Genomic DNA, 23,444 nt, shown 5'->3' with positions numbered 1-23,444 from the left:
TATTTTCATTGTGATCATGCCGTACAACATGAACATTCTATTTTAAGTGGGTAGACGGGTCTTACACAACTTGTTCTTTTATTTATAAAACGACTGAGAAATGTGTGTTGAATCCAGTGTGAATTAACAATGATGACCTTGATATAACATGTCCTTTATCACAGTGCTTACCACACTCAATTATTGTTTATACACTTCTCATGAAATTGCAAGATCCTGGAGAACAGTGAGCTACTTCTTAATCATTTTTGTATCCCTAGCTCCTGGTTTGGTGGACACTTAGTATCTCTCAAGTTGAATTAATCCCTGAGATGAAACATGCCACTCAGACTTCAGCTCATCCAGTTTTCCCCCCATCACCTCCCTACCCCTTTTATTTCAATCCTGAGGCTCCTGGAAGGTTGCAATGGTCAGCCACCTAGTCAGTGAAATCAGTGAACTGAAAAAACACTGACTTCATCAGTGTCTAGAGAGGCAGGCTGGAAGACACTGAAATTCTATCAGGTACCTCACCCCATAGTTCTCCGCTGGACAATACAGTGTGTTAAACGCTGCTCTAAGGCCCAGACCCCCCACATGGACAGACACTTCTGGCATATCAACTTCTCTAAACCATTCAACTTATTCTTGAACATACCCTTCACACAATTACTTCTCTATCTTGAAAAGCCCTTGCTGCAATTTTGTTTCTAAACATTATCATTAGAAAACTCCCAAGGAAATAGCAGGAGGGCAATCCCCTCCTTCTTCCTGAGGTATCTGGGGGAGCAGCAGTTTACTGAAGTTCATGCCTTGGGTCACCAAAGGACCAGCTGTTAGATAGCAGATCAGGATGCCGCATTTCTCCCCAGTTTTCGCTGAGCTAAGCAGTCCTGTCTTCCCAAGAGCTACCGCAGCGGGGAGCTTTCAGGGCGTGCCCCCACTCCACCTTCCAACGCCTGGCACCCCCGGGTTCCCAATTTCTGTATCCGTAAACTACTCTCTTTTTATACCAGAAAAGTCAGGCATAGAGGAAGGAACCCTTGCGCAAGGTCATTTTTCATTAAAAACTCCCAAACCAAAACCCCCATACCCAGTACCCACCCATTTGTTCTTTCATTTTGCAGCGTGGACAACAATAGAGGACTACAACTCCCAGGGAGGACTGCGCTCGTCCCGCCGAGCAGGGACCAATGGACGTCTGATACATGACCAGCACGGACTAATCAGGGCCAGCCTCGGTGAGGCTTTGTCTCCCCACCACCTCGCGGGTCGCGTTCTCCCGCCTCCCGGCCCCCGCGCACGCGCGCCCCGCCCTGCCCGCCTTTCCTCCCGCGCCCTCCCCTCTCCTTTCTCCCTCTCAGAACCTTCCTGCCGCCGAGTTCGGACCTCGCTGCTCCAACCTCTGGGCCCCGTCCCATCCTTCCAGCCTGCGACCAGCAGCAGAGAAAAACTAATTACGTATCATTTTCTTGCCCCGTACACACTTGTGAGGCGAGCAAAAAGATTACAATAAATTTTAAAAATGAGGGAAATCGTGCACATCCAGGCCGGTCAGTGTGGCAATCAGATCGGTGCCAAGGTAAGGATTTTTAACCTCTTTTGACTATATTTATTTTTGAGAAGAAAAAAATCCAGGTAAATTATGACGAATGGCTGTGGGACATTCGCATCCTCCATTCTTAGTCAGGCTTTACCCCTTAAAAGTTGTATGTATATATAATACACGTTTGTATTATGCAAAGCTGGGATTTGCTTTTGAAAAATGGGGAATTTTTCTTGGCAGGCTTATTTTGGGGAAGCTGTTAAAAGCACCCTTCAGGTTTAGGGGGCGGGAAAACCGAGTTTCTGTAAAATTTTACTTAAAAAGGGCATCTGCTAACGGTCCGGGGAGCGAGGGAGATGCGGAAACGGCCCGAGACAAAGCGAGATGAGGTTTTCCCCATGTGCATCCCCTTTGGCGGGGCTTCGGAGGGCTGAGCCGGAGGGGGAAGGGGCGAGGCTGGCGGGCAGCTGCAGAGAGGTCAGATCCAAATGTGGGGGACGCGATGCGCCAGGGTGGGCTGCAGTACGCGATATCCCTTACAAAAGATAGGTGTCTCCGGGCACCCGCGATCCCCAAGGGGCGGTCCCCCAGTTTTTCGTGCATGGAAGGCTAATATGTGCTGGACTAATTTCAGTTTCTTTCATTTGCCCTTAACCGAGACCCTTTTAGGGCGTGAACAGATATGGAGAAAGAGCTAGGGGAAAGGGGGAGTGCTTTTTTTAAAAGGGCTCCTCAGGGCCAAAGAGTAGGACAAAGGAAGAAAAACCTCACTTAAAGCAAGGGGGTTAAAATTAAAAGCTAGAGACGAAATAAAATTCCGAGGCCAAGGGGGAGGCTTTATTTTTCCTTTGCGCGCGGTTACAGTGTAGCGGGGGAGGGGCGGGGAGGAAGCGCGGCTGCTACGTTAGAGCAGAAGGGCGGGACCCGGGCGCCCTGGCGCGCAGGGACAATGCGGCCGGGCCAGCCCGCTGGGGGCGCGCGAGCCCGAGCCAAGTCCCGCCCTTACCGCGCGGAATTTGCGCTCCGGCCCCGCCCACGCGCGGCGCCTCCCTTTGTCGGCGCCTAGGCGCGCGCCTGCGCCGCGGTCACGTGGCGGGCGGGGTGGGCGCCTGCGGCAGTGGCTCCTTTCTCCGGCCCCCAGCTCTTTGTGCCCTGCGAGGGGGGGGGCGGGGAGGTGCGCTTCTCCGAGCAAGTCGGCCGCCTCCATCTACCCACCTCGGTGCCTGCGATCGCCGGGACCTTCCACAGCATCTCACATCCCAAGCAGTGAAAGCTGCAGTTTTCCCGCGTGTGCAGGTGTTTAGGGGAAGGGTGTGGCAGGCAGAAGGAATGCCAGGCCCTAGGGGAGGGCCCGCCACAGGCGTATCTGGAATTAAAATGGCGGTAGAGGGCGTATAATTGGCTGGAACCTGAGCTGTTGAGGACCCGTTGCTCTCCCCCGGCAGTTCTGGGAGGTGATCAGTGATGAACATGGCATCGACCCCACCGGCACCTATCATGGGGATAGCGACCTGCAGCTGGACCGCATCTCCGTGTACTACAATGAAGCCACAGGTGAGGGCAGGAGGCCGTGAATCACGGGTCCCATCACTCCCACTTCTCTGGGGTCTCTGCCTCCCTGGGAAACCCTTTATCCCCTTTGAATGAATCCATTCTCTCCCTTTGGAGCCGTTTCTTCATTTCCCCCTTCGGGGCTCAAAAGTGGCTCTGCTGCCACCTGGTGGCAGTGCCTGGAATCACAAGTTTGGGTCCCCGGCTGCCTCCCCGCGCCAAAATATTTACCTATATGTCGGTCAGTTTGTACAACGCTACTTTATTCCCTGTAGGTGGCAAATATGTTCCTCGTGCTATCTTGGTGGATCTAGAACCCGGGACCATGGACTCTGTTCGCTCAGGGCCTTTTGGTCAGATCTTCAGACCAGACAACTTTGTTTTTGGTGAGTTACACAGACAATAGTAGATACTTGTTCAAGTTATTTGGGTGCAGCAAGAGTTAGGAAATGATTGTACTGAAGAACTTATACAGGGCTGTGTTTTGAAATCTAACGGAGGATAGAGGTAGTGACTGCTTTAAATAGTAAACTGGGGGGGAGCGACAGGTGTACCACAGGGGAGGGAGAGAAGATACATCCACTGGCATTACTCCAAAAGTTGAAAAGCAGAAATATGGCCATGTATCTTCCACACTTTACTAACCAAGCTTGCCTTCTGACCCCATTGCAGGTCAGTCTGGGGCAGGCAACAACTGGGCCAAGGGCCACTATACAGAGGGGGCCGAGCTGGTCGACTCGGTCCTGGATGTGGTTCGGAAGGAGGCCGAGAGCTGTGACTGCCTGCAGGGCTTCCAGCTGACCCACTCGCTGGGCGGGGGCACGGGCTCTGGAATGGGCACCTTGCTCATCAGCAAGATCCGTGAAGAGTATCCTGACCGCATCATGAACACCTTCAGTGTGGTGCCCTCACCCAAAGTGTCCGACACCGTGGTGGAGCCCTACAACGCCACCCTGTCCGTCCATCAGCTGGTGGAGAACACTGATGAGACCTACTGCATTGACAACGAGGCCCTTTACGACATCTGCTTCCGCACCCTCAAGCTGACCACGCCAACCTACGGGGACCTGAACCACCTCGTCTCGGCCACCATGAGTGGTGTCACCACCTGCCTCCGCTTCCCTGGCCAGCTCAATGCTGACCTCCGCAAGCTGGCAGTCAACATGGTGCCCTTCCCACGTCTCCACTTTTTCATGCCTGGCTTTGCTCCTCTAACCAGCCGTGGAAGCCAGCAGTATCGGGCCCTCACTGTGCCGGAGCTCACCCAGCAGGTCTTCGATGCCAAGAACATGATGGCTGCCTGTGACCCCCGCCATGGCCGGTACCTCACCGTGGCTGCTGTCTTCCGTGGGCGGATGTCCATGAAGGAGGTCGATGAGCAGATGCTCAACGTGCAGAACAAGAACAGCAGCTACTTCGTGGAATGGATCCCCAACAATGTCAAGACGGCCGTCTGCGACATCCCACCCCGTGGCCTCAAGATGGCGGTCACCTTCATTGGAAACAGCACAGCCATCCAGGAGCTGTTCAAGCGCATCTCAGAGCAGTTCACTGCCATGTTCCGCCGGAAGGCCTTCCTCCACTGGTACACAGGTGAAGGCATGGACGAGATGGAGTTCACCGAGGCTGAGAGCAACATGAACGACCTCGTCTCCGAGTACCAGCAGTACCAGGATGCCACCGCAGAAGAGGAGGAGGATTTCGGTGAGGAGGCCGAAGAGGAAGCCTAAGGCCGAGTGCCTACCACCTCAGGCTTCTCAGTCCCCTCTGCCTTCTTCCTCAGCCGCCCCTTTCCTCTCCCTCAGAATTTGCGTTTTCTGCCTATCTTTTTTTTTCTTTTTTGGGGGGGGGTTCTAGAACAGTGCCTGGCACATAATAGGCGCTCAATAAATATCTGTTGTTTGTTGAATGTCTCCTCTCTCTTTCCACTCTGGGGAACCTAGATTTCTGCCATTCTGGGTAACCCTGTATTTCCTTCTGGTGCCCACTTCTCCCATCTGTCCAGTTAACATTTCCCTCTTTGTTTTCAAGATAAACTCTCAAGAAGCTGAGTCTCATCAAATCCCATTCAGAACCATGTGCTGATAATCCGGATAGGTGACTGCCATCCTAGGCCCATGTGGTAGCCCAGGGGAAAGGAAACGAAGCAGCAGGTAGAAGTCCCTACTGGGAAGGGGTGGGGTTTTGGAGAGGGGCATCCAGACTATTGAAGTCCTAGTTTCCAGGTAGCTCTCTGCTCCTCTCAGCTTCTGGGGAGGTGTTAACAGTATTATCTCCATTTTCAATCTCCCTCCAAGCTCTGTCCTGAGCTATTTCCTTTGCAAGGTTCTGGCCACCACCCTGTCAAAGGGGGGATCCTCCCCTCTTCCACTTTACCTCCCTCGTAATGTTGGATTCCTTCCTTTCCCCTGGTCAGAAAAGGGGGTCAAGAGGAGCAAGGGAGAGTAGTCTCTAAGCCTCCAGAAAGCCACTCCCCAGCCCTATCTTTTCTTATGGAAAAAAATGACTATCACCCCTTCTGTACCTATATGGAAAGCTATGTGCTACCACCTAAATGTCATTCCCCAGAGAGGGGGCAGGACACTCTCCATCCTTTGGCAACACCTCATCTCTTACTTTTGCTACTGCCTTCCCCCCTACCCTTGGTTTTGTCCTATTCTACACTTCAGATTTCTATTGTGTTGAACTTGCTGCTTTTTTTCATATTGAAAAGATGACATTGCCCCAAGAGCCAAAAATAAACGGGAATTGAAAAAAAAAGTTGTGAGATGTGTGCTCATTCAGGGAAAGATTGCTCGTGGAGGCATGGGGCTCAAGTTCAGTTATATGATACATTCTACTTCCCATAAACTAATGAGAAGAATATCCTTACACCTTAATCCCTGGTACCCACCACCTGTACCTGTCTTAGTAACTGGGGTAGGTATAGGCCCAGATGCAGGATCTAGGGACAGAAAAGGGAACTGAGATGAACGTCAAGTGGTTGCAAGATCAGCATCCCCTTGAACGATCCTGCCCAGATGTACTGAACCAGAATGGGTTGGACCCCAGCAGTCTGTTTTTAACAGTACTCCAGAAGGATCTCAAATGCACAGTGCATCCAGGGTTCCTTTCTGTTATGGGTAACGCTGATTTCTGTAATCCTGTGGATTTTCTCAGCCTAAGGCAAAAAATCACTAGTGAGGGATGTCACACCATGGTCCCATTCTAAACTGTTCCATCTAATACCTCATGCTTCAAGGAGCACAATAGTCTCAAAGCTGCCCTGGAAATTGAACAAATGTAACAATTTCCCTTGGCCGTGTTTTCAGTAATTCTAGGGACGAATGCAGTTATTGATATTGCTTCCACTTCAGCACGCTTTGCTGACTATAACCAACTTCAGGGTTGGGAGGGGGATTAATTCTATAACAACATACAAGTAACTACTGCCTCTCCCATTGTAAAAAGCCTATTGAAGGCAAAGGCAAAAGCTACATTCTAGCATTCATTTTGAATTAGTTCTGCTATATTAACTGTTCATAAGTATCAGTACTTATTAACAGCAATTTATTTGGCAAAGTTGAGAACCTGCAGACCACCCCTCAAGGCTTGGTCAAGGAAGAATTCTGGACAACAGGCTCAGACAGTAGATTAAGTTAAATAAGTTGGGGGTGGGATCATCAGAAGGCTGGCATGGGACTGGCAGTCTGCAGTATGGGGCTGGAAAAGGGAGCAACCCTTCCTTTCCAAGGCAAGGGACGGGCTTTTTGGCGAGGAGAGACAAGCGGTGGAACTCCGCTGTCAAAGGATGTGCTTGGGGAGCCAGCTGAAGTGCATGCAGTATTGGGACCATTCAGGCAACTTGAGTTATGAGGCTGGGCATCGCGAAGGTCGAGGGCTCAGGCTGTTCTCAGAGGCTTGTGGTTCACCTGGCAAAAGACAACAGTGATGACTATGGGAACCAGGTGCCCTGCTCTCCCAGGATCCCATCTGGGTGAACAGGCTGCAGGGAGGATGCATACTTCCATGAGTACTCTAGTTTTTTCTGGTACCCCACCTCACCCCCTTTGCCAAGCAGTCATTTGGATTCTTGTATAATAATGAATTACTTACTGCAAAGGGGTGAAGGGAGCCAGATCCCTGCTTGCACAGGCCCTCCTTAGCTCCCAATTATCCACTGCAGACCTCAAGGAGACTCCAAGGAACCCAGCTCGAAGGTCACTGATTCAGTCTGGTGCTTTTATTTATATATGCATTTTTTATTTAACACACTCTTTGTTTTGTTTTTGTTGTTTTGGCTGTGCAGAATGCGGGATCTTAGTTCCCGACCAGGGATCGAACCCACACCCCCTGCATTGGGAACGTGGAGTATTAACCACCAGACTGCCAGGGAAGTCCTTTAACACACTTATATAGTACTTACTACATGCTAGGCACTGTTCTAAACACTGCAAATATCTACTCATTTAATCCCCTTAACAATTCAACAGGGTAGTTACTTTTATTAACCCAGTTTTAAGGTGAAGAAACAGGTGCAGAGAAGATTAACTTGTCCAAGGTCACAGTTACCATGCACTGGGGCCACGATTCACACCAAAACAGTCTGGCTCTAGGTCCTACTCTCTGATCTCTACCATAATCTACAGGTGAATAAACAGGCACCAAGAAAAGCAGTGATATGCCCTGGAATTAATTTTCAACAGGCTGCAGCTAGTTCCTTCTACCCGTGGGGTGACCAAGAGCACAGGCTCCAGAGATAGCTGGCCTGGGTTTGAAGCCCAGCTTCACCAGCTGTATGACATGGGCTAAACTGGAAGTTCAGTTTCTTTATTTTGTAAAACCCCACATACCCCAAAGGAAGTTTGATCTAAAAATATTTTTAAACCATTTGTGTAGAAGCTTAGCACTGTGTCTGGCACACAGAAAGCAATTAATAAATGTCAGTGGCCCCCCAGGCCTCCTGGGTGCTGGCCCCATGCTAGGCCCGCTGCATCACATGCCGTAAGAACCTGGCGATTCGGCTCCACAGCCCCCGCCCTAGAAACCCTCACCTGGGAGATGCTGACGCCTGTGAGTCTCTCCACGCTCTCCGGCAGGCGGCTCAGGATGTCCAGCACTTCCCCGGTCACTTTGGCCGCCCCCATGGCCCCACTTCCACTGGACACCAGTGTGATCTTATTGGCCGAGGTCAAGGGACCACTGATCTCCTCTGCCACCTGGTAGGTAAGATGCCCACTCAGCACTTGTGGTCTGACCACACCCTTGTCCTTCACTTTTGTGAGGATCACCCTTCCTCACTCTGGTCACTGGCTTGTAATTCTCACCCTGAATTTATGGCCCCTAGCCTGGTTCTCCCCCAGACCCTCATTTCCCTCACCCCTCATTCCCTCATCCTGTCCCTCCTCTGCTTTTGTCCACACGACCCCCAGACCTGGGGCAGCTTCTCCAGCAGCATGTCCAACTGAGCAGCCTCCTGGTACAGCTGGAACGCCTCTGCCTTCTTGGCCATCTGCTCAGCCTCAGCCCGGGCTCGGGCCCCTATGGCAAAGGCCTCCGCTTCCCCACGCATCTGAGGAGGGTACAGGACGCCTGGGGTACTGATGGCGGTAGTCAAGGACAAGAAATCCCAGCACAATCCCACTCCCTCCACAAGGCGGCAAGAGCCATCTGCTAACTCACCCGCACGGACTCGGCTTCTGCCTCTGCCTGCATGATCAGCTGGGACCTGGGCAGAGAAGGGAGTGGAGGGAGGAGCTGAGGAAGAGCCCTTGCTCTGGGAGAAAGACTCCACAGGAGGAGTACAGGTAAAGAAGGCCTCAGCAATTCGTCTGGGGGCACCCAGGTGGTTGAAGGAGCCGCAAGGGGCCAGGAAGGGGTGTTTACTTCTCTGCCGCTGCTAGGCGCTCCAGCTTGTAGCGCTCGGCTTCCGCCGGCTTCCGCACGCGGGCCTCCAGCTCCTTCTCCCGGCGGGCGATCTCCTGCTCCTGCACTGCCACCTGCTGGGCCCGCTCCACCACCTGCACCTGGACCCGCTGTTCCTCGATCTGCTGCTTCGTCTTGGCCACCTGGGAAGGAGGGATGCTCAGAGTCAGAGCTGAAGAGCAAGCGGCCAGGAAGCAGGCAGGGAAGCTAGGGCCAGGGCTCCTGGGCGGGATGTAAAAATAGAGCAGGGGGACTTCCCTGGTGGCGCAGTGGTTAAGAATCCGCCTGCCAATGCAGGGGACACGGGTTTGAGCCCTGACCTGGGAAGATCGCACGTGCCTTGGCCACAACTACTGTAGCCCACGCACCTAGAGCCCGTGCTCCGCAACAAGAGAAGCCACCGCAATGAGAAACCCGCGCACCGCAATGAAGAGTAGCCCCCCCTCGCCGCAACTAGAGAAAGCCTGCGTGCAGCAACGAAGACCCAACGCAGCCAAAAATAAATAAATAAATAACTTTTAAAAAAAGACTTGATACTGTGTCAATTCAAAAAAATTAAAAAAAAAATAGAGCAGGCACATGAAGGCGGTCCCAGTGGGCTCAGCCTGCCCAAGGGAGTCCGTTTCCCGTACAGATCCAAGGCATGGCCTGAGGAGCGATGGGGGGTGGCCTGATCTTCCCTATCAGAGCCAATACCAACAGTTAGGGCTGTTCCCCACGTAGTCTCAGCTTCAGGGCTGGATAGGGCTGGAACCCAGCAATTCTCCCTCAGGCCAGGTGAAGTATCCCTCCACTGAACTCCTATCACCTTGTTTCTCCACCAAGTCTCCCTCTAGAGTATGAACACCTGGTGGGCACTGAGTGCATGGTAGCCATCCTCCACCTCCAGTCACGCTCAAATCCATGCACTTCTCTCCATCTGTGTGGCGGTTACCTTAGTGCAAGCCACTGTCAACTACTGAAAAGTTCTCTCACCAACTTTTTTTTTTTCTCTCTCTCACCAACTTTCTTTTTGGGGGCTGTGTGTGTGTCATTTTTATCTTTTGTATGTGGTCCAAATTAAAAAAAAAAAAGTAAACAGTGATAGGTTTCCTCCCACCTATTTCTCAAGCCACCTGGTTGGTTCACTTTCCCTGAAACCACCACCGTGAGCAGCCTGTCGTGTATCCTTTCCGGGATACTGTAAGCAACTACAAGAACATGTATACACAGAGTTCCTCTTAGGCAGATTTCATTTTCTTATCCCTTGCAGAGTAGAGGGATCAGAAGGCTCTTGCCAAGATGTCGGTGAGGAGAAGTTCGGGGGAGGAACACACTTCTTGCCTCATTGCTCTGGCTCAGATGTGTACCATCTCCCCTGTGGGGCTCATCAACACAAGAGATGGTGCCCCTGCCTTTACAGTGAACACCCATCTGTTCACTCCAGAGGAAGGGTGCTTCTGGATGTGGCACCCTGTACTGTCTTTGACCCTAAAAGTTCAAACCTGTTCCAAACTGGACTAGTTGCTCTTGGCCCCCATATGCAGCATCACGGTGTTCCTGTGTTGGAGCCTACCCACTCCTTCTTCTCTCTCTTCTTCAGACTCAACCTCCGGCAGCTCCCTCAGAAAGAGTATGTGGGGGACTTCCTTGGTGGCGCAGTGGTTAAGAATCCGCCTGCCAATGCAGGGGACACGGGTTCGATCCCTGGTCTAGGAAGATCCCACATGCTGCGGAGCAACTAAGCCTGTGCGCCACAACTACTGAGCCTGCGCTCTAGAGCCCGCGAGCTGCAACTACTGAAGCCCACGCACCTAGAGCCCATGCTCCCGCAACAAGAGAAGCCACCGCAATGAGAAGCCCGCGCACCGCAAGGAAGAGTGGTCCCCGCTCACGGCAACTAGAGAAAGCCCACGTGCAGCAACGAAGACCCAATGCAGCCAAAAATTAATTTTTTTTAAAAAAAGGAAAGATGGCTTCCCTGGTGGTGCAGTGGTTGAGAGTCCGCCTGCCGATGCAGGGGACACGGGTTCGTGCCCCGGTCTGGGAAGATCCCACATGCTGCAGAGCGGCTGGGCCTGTGAGCCATGGCCGCTGAGCCTGCGCGTCCGGAGCCTGTGCTCCGCAACGGGAGAGGCCACAACAGTGAGAGGCCCACATACCGCAAAAAATTTTTTAAAAAAAGGAAAGAGTATGTGGGCAGTAAGTTTTTTCAGATCTTGCTTCTCTGAGATTTTCACTCCACTCTTCTATTTGAATGACGATTAGGTTGAGTACAGGTTACTAGGTTGTTATTAATCTTCCACCAGAATTTTTAAGGCATTGTTCCAGGGTATTCTAGCTTCTTGAGAAATCTGAAGTCATTCTGATGCCTGACCCTTTGCTTGAGATCTGTTCATTCTCTCTGGAAGCTTTTAGTTCTTTTCGTTATTCTCAGTGTTCTGAAATTTCACAGTGATGCTCTTCAAGGTAGATGTTTTTCATTCACTGTTTTGGGCACTTGGTGGACCATTTCAATCCAGAAAGTCACATAAACATGTCCGAATCTTTTCACTGATGATTTCCTTCTGTTTTCTTTGTTCTGTTGGGTCTCCTGGGCTGGCCTCTAATATTCTTTCCCAATTTTTCCATCTGTCTTGTCCTATTTTCTGGGAAATTTATTAGAATTTCTCTTCCACTGTGATTTTTTTTTCAGTTCTTCCATTTTATTAATTTCTAAAAGCTCTTTTTTGTTTTCTATGTCCTGATTTCCTAGATGTGAACTACTCTCTTATCACTGAGAATATTTTTTTTTTTAAGCTTTCTTCTCCCTGCATAGTATGTATCCTTCAAATTGCTTTGCTCTGCTTGTGATTTTGGCCTGTCTTCCATGTTGCAGGATCCCTCATATGTCAGGGATTCCTTGCTTGTCTGCTCACAGGGAGGAAGGTCTGAAACACTGAAGGGAAACTCTGGGTATGTGGGTGAGGCTCATTGGCTTTGAGCTTCAATCTAGGCTGACCTAGGCAGTTCATCTGCTGAGGAACCTCAGATTCAGGATCTTCAAGTCTTTCATGTTGGATTGGTCATGTTCCCCAGAGCAGTCTTCTGATTTCTTCTTTGGAAGATGGGGGTTCTGAGAGCCATATGGGGTGAGTGGTTAGGGGAAGTGGTCACTATTCAGTATTCAATAGGCAGACAGGGGCTTCCCTGGTGGCGCAGTGGTCGAGAGTCCGCCTGCCAATGCAGGGGACACGGGTTCGTGCCCCGGTCCGGGAAGATCCCACATGCCGCGGAGCAGCTGGGCCCGTGAGCCATGGCCGCTGAGCCTGCGCGTCCGGAGCCTGTGCTCCGCAACGGGAGAGGCCACAGCAGTGAGAGGCCCGCGTACCGCAAAAAAAAATAAAAATTAAAAAAATTAAAAAAGGCAGACAGCCTCTTCAGGCCTGTTACTGGTTAAGTACTTAGGCCCTCACCTGTGACTGGCTGGCCCCAGGTCATGCCCTCTGGTTTACTCTCATCAGATAATAAACCCCCAGAAGTCTACTGGGGCAGAGAAGGGAGCATTACCCAGAGGCAGGGAGCCAGAGCGCTCTGAGAAGTCACTTTTCACATGTTTCTCCTTATTTCAACAGTCTTCGTCACAGCTCCAGAGGCCCCTGGTGCTGCCAGCTCCTGAGCCTCAGATCATTTCATTGTTTTCTCCCCTTCGGCTTTGGGCTCAGCTGTCTCAGACCTCCTTGGTCAATTACCACAGCTTTCCAGCGTCCAAAATGATGCTATGGTTTCTGTTGCTTCTGTTCCTATTCTCTCCAACTTTTTTTTTTCTTTAATCACCTTATGTGGATTTAGTAAGGTTTTAAGAGGGAGTGCAATTAGCTGCATTTATGCAATCCATCATCTTTGAAAAACCTTCTAACTCATCTCCCCACTTCCTCTTTTTAAAAAAAATTTTTATTTAATTAATTTATTTTTGGCTGCATTGGGTCTTTGTTGCTGTTCTAGTTGCAGCGAGCGGGGGTTATTCTTTGTTGTGGTGCGCGGGCTTCTCATTGTGGTGGCTTCTCTTGTTGCGGAGCATGGGCCCTAGGCGCGCGGGCTTTAGTAGTTGTGGTTCGCAGGCTCTAGAGTGCAGGCTCAGTAGTTGTGATGCACGGGCTTAGTTGCTCCACGACATATGGGATCTTCCCGGACCAGAGCTCCAACGCGTGTGCCCTGTGTTGGCAGGCAGATTCTTAACCACTGCGCCACCAGGGAAGCCCCCTTCTCTTCTCTTTTGACAATCAATCAATTCTTCACATAACAGCTGTACTGATCCTTGTGAAAATGTAAATTAGACCAGAGCACCTCTCTGCTTAAAGTTCTCCAATAGCTTCCCATTGTGCTTTGAATCTTCTAAGTCTCCATCACGGCCACTCGAACCCTAGTAAACCTGGTCCTGCCTGCCTCTCCCTACTCACAACACACCAGCCATACTGGATCAGAAACCTCCTTTCTGCTCCTGGGACACGCCGAGCTCTTTGCTACATCAGGGTCTTTGCATGTGCCAGTCCCCTGCCTAGTCACTTGCCACATATAGCTATTTAAATCAAAATAAAAAATTTAAAAATTCAGTTCCTCAGTCACAAAAGCCACATTACAAGTGCTCAACATCACAGCACAGATATAGAGCATTTCCATCATTTCAGAAAGTTCTATTTGAACAGCACTGGACTAGAATGTTCTTGGCCCACAACTCTTTACATCGTTGACTCTTTCTCATCTTCAGGATTTATCTCATGTATCACTTCCTCACCGAAGCTTCCTCTGATCACCCCCGACCGAATAGAGTATCCCCCCAGTAAAGTACCACCTATGTATTTCCTTCATAGCACTTCATGTAATTTGAGCCAGTGAAGGTTATTTGCTTATTAGTGGTTTCGGGTATTATAACGTAAAGCTCCATGAGGGCAGGAATCTTATTCCGTCTCATTCATACTTATATACTCACCTCCAAAACAATGCCTGGCACATAACAGGCATTTAACAGATACCTGTTGAGTAAATCCTTATTTCCCCAGCACCTAGCACAAAGCCTGGCTGGCACAAAATGAGGAACTAATAAAAGCTGAACAGAACCCAAACCAGCCCAACCCTTTGATGTGCAGACAAGCCATGTTGAGAAGAAGATTAAGGACCTTATCCTTGGGTGGGTTAAGTCCCGCCCAAGCTGGTGTTTTTCACTATGTTAATGCTTCTCAAACTCCAGTGTCTATCAATACATGAATTGCCTAGGAATTTTGTTAAAATACAGATTCTGACTTGGTCAGTTGGGCTGGAGCCTCAGATTTTGTATTTCTAACAAGTTCCCCAGGGATACTGATGTTGCTGGGAGGCAGACCACACTTTGAGTAGCAAAGTACTATGCCACACTCAGGTACCTGTCAAGCCATCCAGGGATTTAACGTCATAACTAAAGATGTGTTGCATTTCATAATTTCACCCTGTACCAACTCTTGGCAAAAATGAATTTCATAATATTGCTACCCTTTGGGTAAAGGTCTCAGAGTACAGTTGATTCTCGTTATTTATGGTAGTTCTGTTTTATAAAGTAGCCATGAACACTGAATTAACAAAACACTTATTTTGTTCCTAAGGGAAATACAGGTATAGGTTCCTGTGAGCCTCTGGTCACAACAGATAAACAGGTCACTATATATCTTTTTTTTTTTTTTGGCCAAGATGTGCAGCATGTGGGATCTCAGTTCCCCGATCAGGGATCGAACCCACACCACCTGCAGTGGAAGCACGGAGTCTTAACCACTGGACCGCCAGGGAAGTCCTATATATCCTTGTTTTATGTGTTTCTGCTTAAAGACACCATATGTAACATATCTGTTGATTCGTTAACAATGAACTCATGGCCAGCAGCACTGTAACTCATGCCTAAAAGAAGCTTATCTAACACACGTCTTCTCCATCAGGCACATCACAGCCTTCTTACACTTAGGAACACTAGACGGCACTTCAGCACTACATTTGGGGACATTTTAAACTGAAATCACCAAAAAAAAGCACAAAAGTGCAAAAAATGTGGCAGTGAATATACTATGAAAATGACACTGTTTACAGTAGGAGCCGAAACAAGAAGGCAGAACATCTTCTTGTTCAACTTCAACTGGGAAGCACATATCAGGCAACTCAAATTGTTCTCCACTCTGCGCATGTTTGCAAATAGTCATCAGTACAAAAAATACTGGTTCTGAGGTAACCAATAAATTTTAGTGATGAGGCAAATTCTCAGTTACGGGATCCACAAATGATGAGGATCGACTACACCTCCCTGCATTTTCAAGGGCCCCCATGTCTCATTTTGTGGGATTCAAAGCCCACGTTTTCCTTCCTCACACACTTCTGTGATCACCAGGGCTGCTGTGGGCCCATGGAGTACCCCTGTGCAAATTAGAAAAAGGCACCCCTTCCTCTGGGTGGATGCAGACCCATTCACCCAGGCCCGATGTGCAGCATGGTTGGATCTTAGCTCTGGATCACCCCCTCATCCAGGTGCCCTGGCACAGGGCACAACCTGCCTCAAGCCCGTGATCAGCCCTATAGAGGGTATCCTTTCTAGGCCTTTTCTTTGCTTTTCAGCTGAAACGTTTAGGTCTTTTTTTTTTTTGCGGTACGCGGGCCTCTTACTGTTGTGGCCTCTCCCGTTGTGGAGCACAGGCTCCGGACGCACAGGCTCAGCGGCCATGGCTCACGGGCCCAGCCGCTCCGCGGCATGTGGGATCTTCCCAGACCGGGGCACGAACCCGTGTCCCCTGCATCGGCAGGCAGACTCTCAACCACTGCGCCACCAGGGAAGCCCCGTTTAGGTCTTTTAAATCTTCCTCATAAGGAGGAGCTGGGTCAGAAATGGAGGGCCAGAATAAGGGGATCAGAGTTAGAATATGAGAGAGAGTGGTGGCCTGAGAAGAACGGGGAGGGAGTGAAGTCCAGCCTGGCCACCGGGCCAGCATAGGGGCTCTGACCTGAAGCTGATAGGCCAGGTCAGCCTGTGCTCGGCGGGTGTTGACCTCAATGTCATATGCAGCCTTCTTGAGCTCGTAGTCCCTCTGCGCCTTGGCCATCTCGATCTCACTCAGGTACTGAGCAGACACCTTTTCTTGCTTGGCTTTGGCTTCCTGTGCATGCAGAGATCAGGCAGGGAGTCAGAGTAGGGAGAGGAAGGCCCCAGGGAGAGAGCCTGATCTCCACCAAGCTCCTCTGTCCTCACCCCAGGCCCGGCCTCATTTATATCCTCTGCCAACCCTGCTCCACCAGCCCCCATGCCATCCCCTCTTCCACCAGGTGCACAATAAGCCCATGGAGACCAAGCAACCCCCAGATCTCTCACCCGGATCCCAGCGTCTCTCTTGGCCTCCGCTTCCCCAATCCGAGCATCTTTTTGGACTTGAGCTGTTCGAGCCTTCCCCAAGGAGTGCAAATAGTCCTGTGGGAGAGTTGCAGATATCACAGTCCTCGGGAAGGTTTAACAGATGGGAGCAGGAAAGCAGGGAGAAGCAACTGCCTAGGTTTACCTGATCGTCGTGAATGTCCTTCAGGGTGTAGCTGACCACGCTGATGCCCATGTTGACCAGGTCTGAGGAGGCCACTTTGAAAACTTGCTCTGAGAATTTCTGCCTGTCCTTATAGATTTCCTAGGATAACACGATGGAGGAAAGAAGGAACGTAAGCTCTCAGATCTTCTGACCACTGTCTCCTACAGACTAGCTCGGTCCTTAGGCCCCTCTCACTCTGGCACCCCTTCCAGATCTTTCCCTGCCCTCAGGCCCACCTCCACAGTCATGTGGGCCATAATAGCCCTCTGGTGGCCCTCCAGCGTCTCCAGTGCGATGTGGGCAATCTCAGCCTCCGTCTTGCCCAGGAACATCTGGCAGGCAGCTGCCAACATTTCCTTATTCTGGCCCTGAATCTTCACCTGTAGCCAGAATAGGGTTAGGGAGGGTGTGGTGAAGGTCTCATGAAGACAGGGAGGAAGCTGGGAGAGTCAAGTGCCTTGGGGATCCCTGGAGAAGCTGAGACTAGCAGAGAAATTTCTCCATAGCAAGAGGTAGGGAAGGCCATGGTCAGAAGATTCTTAATGTCTGGGGACAGAGAAGGTGATGGGGGAGTGGACTTTGGAGGAAAGGCTCTGAAAGCCTCACCTGGGCAATGCCAGTGACTGAGATGGGGACCCCATGGCGAGTGTAAACCTTTTCACTCTTGACATTGAGGGTCAGTGTGTTGAGAGAGATCCTAGGGGAAAAAGAAGGGGTGGACAGTGTGAAAAGGAGAAAAGAGAGAAAACGGGGGTTCCCTTTCCCTAGTTCTCTTGTTCAACCTACCTCTGGATTTGCTGGATGCAGGGCAGGACAAAGACACGTCCTCCAGCCACCATGACTGGGGGGCTCCGGCAGAAACCTGCAAGGTGAGGAGACAATGAGCTGCGGTGGCCGGTGGCCACGGTGGAGCTGGAATGTGGAAGACGACCGGGGAAGGGAGGGGGAAGCAATCCCCACGAAGAAATCTGGGCGCTGGCAGGAGCAGCGGGCAGTGTAGGCCTTGGAAGGATAGAGGCAGGGAATCACCACAAGTGGGTGGCTTGCAACCATGGGGGTGGGATGGGCAGAAGGTCTGGCGCTGGGGAGCTGGTGGGGAGAGGGGGAAGGGACCTCTGCGGGGACTTGGGGGTCACTGGCTGAGCAGAGAACAATACTTACCGGAGACCACCATGGCCTCGTTTGGGCCACAGGTGAAAAACATGGCTCAGGCTGGAGCTGGAGGAGGGGGAGAGAAAGCCTTTGCTGATAGCAAGGGGCACTGTGGAGTCCACAGGAGTGAACCCTTTCGCTTTCCTGTCAGTCCCGCCCCGCCTGCAGACAATGCGGCCCCGTCCCTTCCGCGCCCACGGATCCGCTAAAGCTTTACCCTGTGAAATTTCGCAGTCACCCAGCGACTCCCAGCCCCTTGCCGCACCCCACCTTCAGTGACGACGGTTTCTCCCTTATCTGATAAAGCTCTCCCGGCCCTTGGAGACCCCCAGACCCTTGCGCCACCGTCCCTGCTCCTCCACAGCTCGACTCCATCTCCCCACCCCACCCCCCACCTACCTTCCCGGACGCGGGCAGCGGCCTGGCCGTGGTCCGGGGCAGGGCGGGGACGCGCAGGGGACCCGTGAGCCGCCGAGCAGGGGCCGCTCGCGCACAGCCTGCCTGGGAGCTGGGCCCGCGCTCGCGCCCTTGCCCCCAACCAGGCCGCACCCTGTCTCTGCGGCAGACGCGACCCCGCCCCCTCGGCCCGCCCCTTTCCCAGCAGGCCGCGCTCCGGTCCGCAGCCCGCCCGGGCCCCGGCTCACCCGGGCTGCCGAGCCAGCCCGGGGTCGGATGGGGCGACCCCCAATTCGCCGCCCCTCCGGGGTCCGGAGCCCTAGCCAGGCCGCTCCACGCCCCGCCCCACGGGACGTGACCTCAGTGGGTCTGGCACCGCGGGGCAAGGGAGATTGACTCACCTCGGATTTGCCCCGCGAGAATTAACTGGGAAAACCGCAGACTGCGCAACGTACGACAGCATCCGATTACCGGTTGCTGGGTTCCGTGACTCGGGAAAAAGGGGCTCAGGGGCCCGGGGAGGAGCGCCCGCTGGTGACTTGGCCGCGGCTCCTCCGGCCCAGGCGCTTGAAGGCCATGAGGAATGGGGGGCCATGGCTTGCAAAGAGACACTCACATGACTGCTGACGGTAAATCAAGTTTATTTGTGTTCACAGAACATACCGGGCGACCCCATAGCCACCCCCTGACAGCCCATCGACCCCGCAGCCACCCCTTGGGGGCAACTTCGAGGAGATCGAAGGCCAAGGACCTTATTCTCAACGGTCCGCTGAAGCCTCACACAGTAGACCCGCGAGTTGAGATGCTGGAGGGCTGAGTATGTCACCTGCTAAACCTACTACGACCCACCACCGTCCTTGACTCCCAGCCCGGGCGCCTTCTCGGACCCGGGTTTCCTCCATCCCTCTTCCCAGCCTCGCTCAGTTCTGGGCGCCGGCCTCCACCAATCCCCCAGAGCCCAATAAATACCCAGAGATCTGCATTTGCAGCAAGGAGCACATCTCGCACTCCTGCATAAGTTAAAATAAATATTACATACACCCCTCCATCACCTAGGGGGACATACATAAATACATATAAATATTATTAGGAGCAATGAGAAATAACGACGCTCTCCTGCCACCCGGCCTAGCCCCGGCGTGTCGGTGCCTGTCTCTCCCAGGCTCGGGCTGGCATCTCCGCTGTAGTGTTCTGAGTGCGAGTTGCCTTGGGAGTCCCAGTTTGGGATACGCTCTTTCTCCCACCAGGTACACCCAGTGTTTCTTGGTTTTTCAGATTCTTCTGGGCGTGTGGAGAGTCCGGTTAGAAGGCGGCAGGGTGTTGCTGGAGAAAAGTGCTGAGGTCCAAAGCGTAGTCCGAGGGCTCCGAGGTCAGATTAAGGGGCTCGAGGACCGGGGGCACAACGGTGGGCGCGGGGGACTGCGCGCTGGGGGTGTCCTCCGGGACCAGGGGTGTCGACACACCCTCTTCAGCCATCAGGATCTGGCAGAAGATGATGGTGAGCAGGAGAAAGAGCAGCCTTTTGGCAGGGTTCGGATCCTCGACTGGCAGCTGACGCCGGACCTGTGGGGAGATAACAAAGGCAACAGGTCAGGTCGGGGCCCCGGCGTACGGCGGTTCGCCCTGCTCTTCCCCCGGGCTGTCCACTTCGGCGACACTCACCACTCGTGGGTAGAGGACCCTACGGCTGCGCTTTCGGTGCCCGCGGGAGGCGCTGGGGCGCGCAGCGGGGGCCACCGCAGTCTCCGGGAGAGGATCGAAGGTGAAGATCTCGGGGCCGGAGCCCCGTTGGGGTCCCGGGCTGGTGGAGGGGACCGAGGTCGGAGCCCGCAGGACGGTCATGGTGGGGAGGGAGCTTCGAGAGTGACACATTGTGCGCAGAGCTGAAGGACAAGTGGCCGCGCAGTCCTGCAGAGCTAGTTTTGTACCCCGAGAACTGGGCGGGCCCTTCTCAACTCCACCCGCTGCTGGGAGCGGTTGGCCGGTCGGCTGGAAATTCCGAAGTTTAAGCAAAGGGAGGGGGTGGAGACTTGGCCAGTGCAACCGTAGGCGCCTAAGTGTGTGTCGTGAGTGTGTGATTTGTGAGTGGAGGCGGGTAAAATTCCGGACTGCGGGCACATGTCGGGACATGTGGCTGCTGGAGAGGGGCTCACAGACAGTTTGAGAAGGTTCAGCCACAAGCCCCATCTCTGGAGAGGCAGGAAGGCTTACATAAGGAAGTCTGCCCATCCTACTACAATACTGACCCAGCAAAGTCAAGGAACCACAGTTACAGGTGCACATTCACAAGTTTGTAGGAAACATGGAAAACACACAGCCTAGGAGGCAAGTCACTACAGAAACAGCCAAGATGCCTAAGAGAAATGAACACCCTAGCACACACAGACAGACACAACCCTGCCTGCTTTAGCACACACACACAACACACACACACACAAGCACACACACACACCACATTGTAGAGGCGGAAAAATTTCTCCTTTCCTTCTAGTTTCTTTGGCTGGTCTAATAATTAGACATAGGACAGATTAACAGGAGAAAACAAATTTAATTGCGTACTTACAGGAGCCCATGAAGACTGGAGACTCAAAGGCAGTCAGTCGGGCAATTGAGGCTTACATGCCATCTTCAGCTAAGGAATGGGAAAGAGGCCTGGGGCTTGAAGGGGAGGTGGGTAATTCACAGGAAGGTGAGAAGAGCAGATGTTTGCTAATTAGGTGTTTGCCCTGCTAAGCAGGTAAGTCTTTCAGGTGTAAGCTATCTCTGGGCCAGGCCCCCTACCTAAATTATTTAGGCAATTGTCTGCGGGGTCTTGATTTCCTTCAGCTCCAAATAATTCACATGCCAAAGTGGCACATTTGGGGGTGTCATATTCTGCTCGCCTTCAATATGCGCATCACACCCACACAGAACAAAGGTGCAGAGACTGCACAGGGGCAACCCAGCAATGTGCAGAAATGTTCATACATGGCTGGAGCAGAGGACCACAAAATACAAAGGTGAGAAGTTAGCAGCCATCTGGATTTAAGTTTATGTGAAGAACATTTAAACTGTGAGACATTATGCAAATGTTGTGGTAATGATAATAACACAAGAGAGAATTGATACATTTTCATAACTGCCTTAGAGAAAGCTGCTCATGGATGTAAGGCCAACTGGCCCGAGGCAGGGGAACACAATCAGATTCACAGGTTGCATCAGACCGAAAGTCTCCGGACCACCCAGTTCCAGGAACTGACCTGGGGACTTTGAACCCAGCCCAGCCTTCCTGCCTTTCGAGGGGTGGGACTAACGGTCCCCCAGGATACCCGAAAAGACCACCAAATAAGGAATACCGTGCGCCCTCCCAGATTCACCACACCCCTTTCCCTTCTTCCCCTATAAAATCTTGCCCAACCCTCACCCAGGCGCGACTTCTCTGGCCCCTTTCTCTCAGACCAGAGAACCTGGCCCGGGAGCGCTCCCTAATAAAGCTCACTTGAAGCTTTCCTTTGTTTCGAGGTGCCGTTTGTTAAGATCCGACCTTACAATGGACACAGAATTTAACATCTTTTGAGCACTCAACAGGGCCAGACACCCTGTTAAAAGGTACTGTTGAGTACTGAGGTAGGTTTCAGCATGTATGCTGCTGAGAGAGCCAAGTGCTTTATCTAAAGCAAACACATCAGGTTCTAAGAAAATGGAAGACTAAGTATAAGGGGAACCCAATAGAGCTGCTGTTCCTGTCTGTCTAATCAATCACATGAGGCATCCGGGAAGAATGGCATTTGAGATGACCTTAAATGGTGGGTGGGATACCACAGAGTCAGATGTGGAAGATGACTGAGAAAGAGAATGGAATCAGCAAAGGCCTTGAGCTGGAAAAGTACAGGATGTGTTTGGGGAATCACAAGAAAAACAATCTCAGGACAAGTTTCCTGTAATGGAGTAGTGGTGAAACCCAGCAGGACCCTGTGGGGCCCTCCTGGGTACCAAAGCCTTTCCGTGTCCCTCCTAGACCTTCCCTGGGTTCCAAAGGACAGATTCAAACAGTTGCTGATTAGGGAAGGAAGGGAATGCAGAAACAGGAGTAGTCGAGAAACAATAGTGCAGGACTTCCTTGGTGGTCCAGTGGTTAAGACAGAGCTTCTACTGCAGGGGGCGTGGGTTTGATCCCTAGTCCGGGAAGATCTGAATGCTGTGCATCCAGTGCAGCCAAAAACTTTAAAAAAAAAAGAATGGTGCAGATAAAGCAGGGGGCTGGTTCCTCCAAGGGATATACATAACAGTATATCTTTGAGTTCTTCTACAGGAACTAAGTCCCTCACTCAGTTGGAGGATGGTAACTTCAGGCTGAGTACAAGATTCCTGGAGCACCACCCTGTTACCTCACCACCAACCAATCAGAAGAAAGTCACACACCCCAAATTTTACCTATAAAATCTTTTCCCCAAAAAACTGTCAGGGAATTTGGGGGGTTTTGAGCACAAGCCACCCATTCTCCTTGCTTGGCCCTGCAATAAACCTTTCTCTGCCCCAAACTCTGACGTTTCAGTTTATTTGGCCTCACTGTGCACTGGGCACATGAACTTGTTCCATAACAGTATCTTCAAAATCTCATTTCTTCCTCTCCAAACTCATTTTTACCCCTCTTCTCTTGTGCTGTGCTCCAGCCACCCAGGGCCTCCTCCTTTCAGTTCCCAGGACTTGCCAAGCTCTTTCTCCCCTTAGGTCCTCTGCTTAAATTGCTCTGCCCTGGCACTTGCAGTTTTTGGCAACTTCTCATCCTCATCATAAACAGGAGGGAAGGGGGCAGGGCACAACCTTTAAAAGAATGACATAGTCCTTGAGGATCCAAATTTTGCCTTTAAAAACTCTTCCCTGAAAACCATCAGGGAGTTTGGGGTTTTTGAGCAAGAGCCACCTGTTCTTTTTGCTTGGCGCTTGCAATAAACCTTTCTCTGCCCCAAACCCAATGTTTCGGTTTGTTTGGCCTCACTGTGCATCAGGCACGCAAATCTGGGTTCCACAACAGTGGGAAGTGACGATGGCTGGAAAGGAATTAGGCAGTGAGGAGGGCTTAGCTGTCAGGCCAGGGGACTGGGTTTGACTCTAGACTGTGGAGCTTGTGGGTCGTGGAATGACATCAAAGGAGGGCAAGTTCAAAGCTGGGAACTGAGTGGGACAAGGAGTATGCTCTGGATGGGGAAACACTGAGGCATAGACAGGATACTATTGGAGAGGTTTGGGTAGGAGGAAAGGGCCTGAAATGGGCTATGACACAGGGAACACGAGAAGGGGTGGCTTTAAGAGACATTCCTAGCATAAGATTACCAGAATTTAGTGATAAGACGGGTAGCATTAGAGTCAGGGAGCATGAAGGGACCAAAGCTGTC

General features: G+C 51.7%; 3 protein-coding genes and 1 long non-coding RNA gene across 7 annotated transcripts; 2 read left to right on the top strand and 2 right to left on the bottom strand.

The window, feature by feature from the left end:
• The first annotated feature begins 1,499 nt into the window (after nucleotides 1-1,499).
• Nucleotides 1,500-4,985, top strand: TUBB (tubulin beta class I). The gene is made up of 4 exons (XM_004286051.4): nucleotides 1,500-1,561; nucleotides 2,971-3,079; nucleotides 3,352-3,462; nucleotides 3,749-4,985. Exons 1-4 carry the CDS (start codon nucleotides 1,505-1,507, stop codon nucleotides 4,804-4,806), a joined length of 1,335 nt encoding a protein of 444 aa, XP_004286099.1. The 5' UTR covers nucleotides 1,500-1,504; the 3' UTR covers nucleotides 4,807-4,985.
• FLOT1 (flotillin 1) lies at nucleotides 4,890-18,252 on the bottom strand. 4 transcript variants are annotated; one of them, XM_012539210.3, is made up of 13 exons: nucleotides 18,073-18,246; nucleotides 17,683-17,891; nucleotides 17,308-17,383; nucleotides 17,128-17,218; nucleotides 16,758-16,901; nucleotides 16,501-16,620; nucleotides 16,317-16,412; nucleotides 15,952-16,104; nucleotides 8,942-9,123; nucleotides 8,738-8,783; nucleotides 8,490-8,627; nucleotides 8,110-8,274; nucleotides 4,890-6,987 (listed from the first exon to the last, which is right to left on the bottom strand). In XM_012539210.3, the coding sequence occupies exons 2-13, from the start codon at nucleotides 17,723-17,725 to the stop codon at nucleotides 6,958-6,960; spliced, it is 1,284 nt and encodes a 427-aa protein (XP_012394664.1). In that variant the 5' UTR covers nucleotides 17,726-17,891; nucleotides 18,073-18,246; the 3' UTR covers nucleotides 4,890-6,957. The 4 variants fall into 4 exon arrangements, 3 of the variants coding, with proteins under 3 accessions (XP_012394664.1, XP_004286096.1, XP_012394663.1); XM_004286048.4 differs by having other exon boundaries at nucleotides 17,683-17,739; nucleotides 18,073-18,245; XM_012539209.3 differs by lacking the exon at nucleotides 18,073-18,246 and having other exon boundaries at nucleotides 17,683-18,047.
• Nucleotides 18,253-18,278: 26 nt separating this feature from the next.
• On the top strand, nucleotides 18,279-19,633 carry LOC125965563 (uncharacterized). Its single transcript, XR_007479600.1, has 2 exons — nucleotides 18,279-18,520; nucleotides 18,726-19,633. It is a non-coding gene; the product is annotated as an uncharacterized LOC125965563 (long non-coding RNA).
• On the bottom strand, nucleotides 18,694-21,419 carry IER3 (immediate early response 3). The gene is made up of 2 exons (XM_004286047.4): nucleotides 19,732-21,419; nucleotides 18,694-19,632 (listed from the first exon to the last, which is right to left on the bottom strand). Exons 1-2 carry the CDS (start codon nucleotides 20,350-20,352, stop codon nucleotides 19,372-19,374), a joined length of 882 nt encoding a protein of 293 aa, XP_004286095.2. The 5' UTR covers nucleotides 20,353-21,419; the 3' UTR covers nucleotides 18,694-19,371.
• Between the last annotated feature and the right edge of the window lie 2,025 nt (nucleotides 21,420-23,444).

Source organism: Orcinus orca, chromosome 10 (genome assembly GCF_937001465.1).
Source record: "Orcinus orca chromosome 10, mOrcOrc1.1, whole genome shotgun sequence".
NCBI classification, from domain to species: Eukaryota; Metazoa; Chordata; class Mammalia; order Artiodactyla; family Delphinidae; genus Orcinus; species Orcinus orca.
Note: the sequence above shows the minus strand (reverse complement) of the source record. Positions and strands in the feature narration are given on the sequence as shown.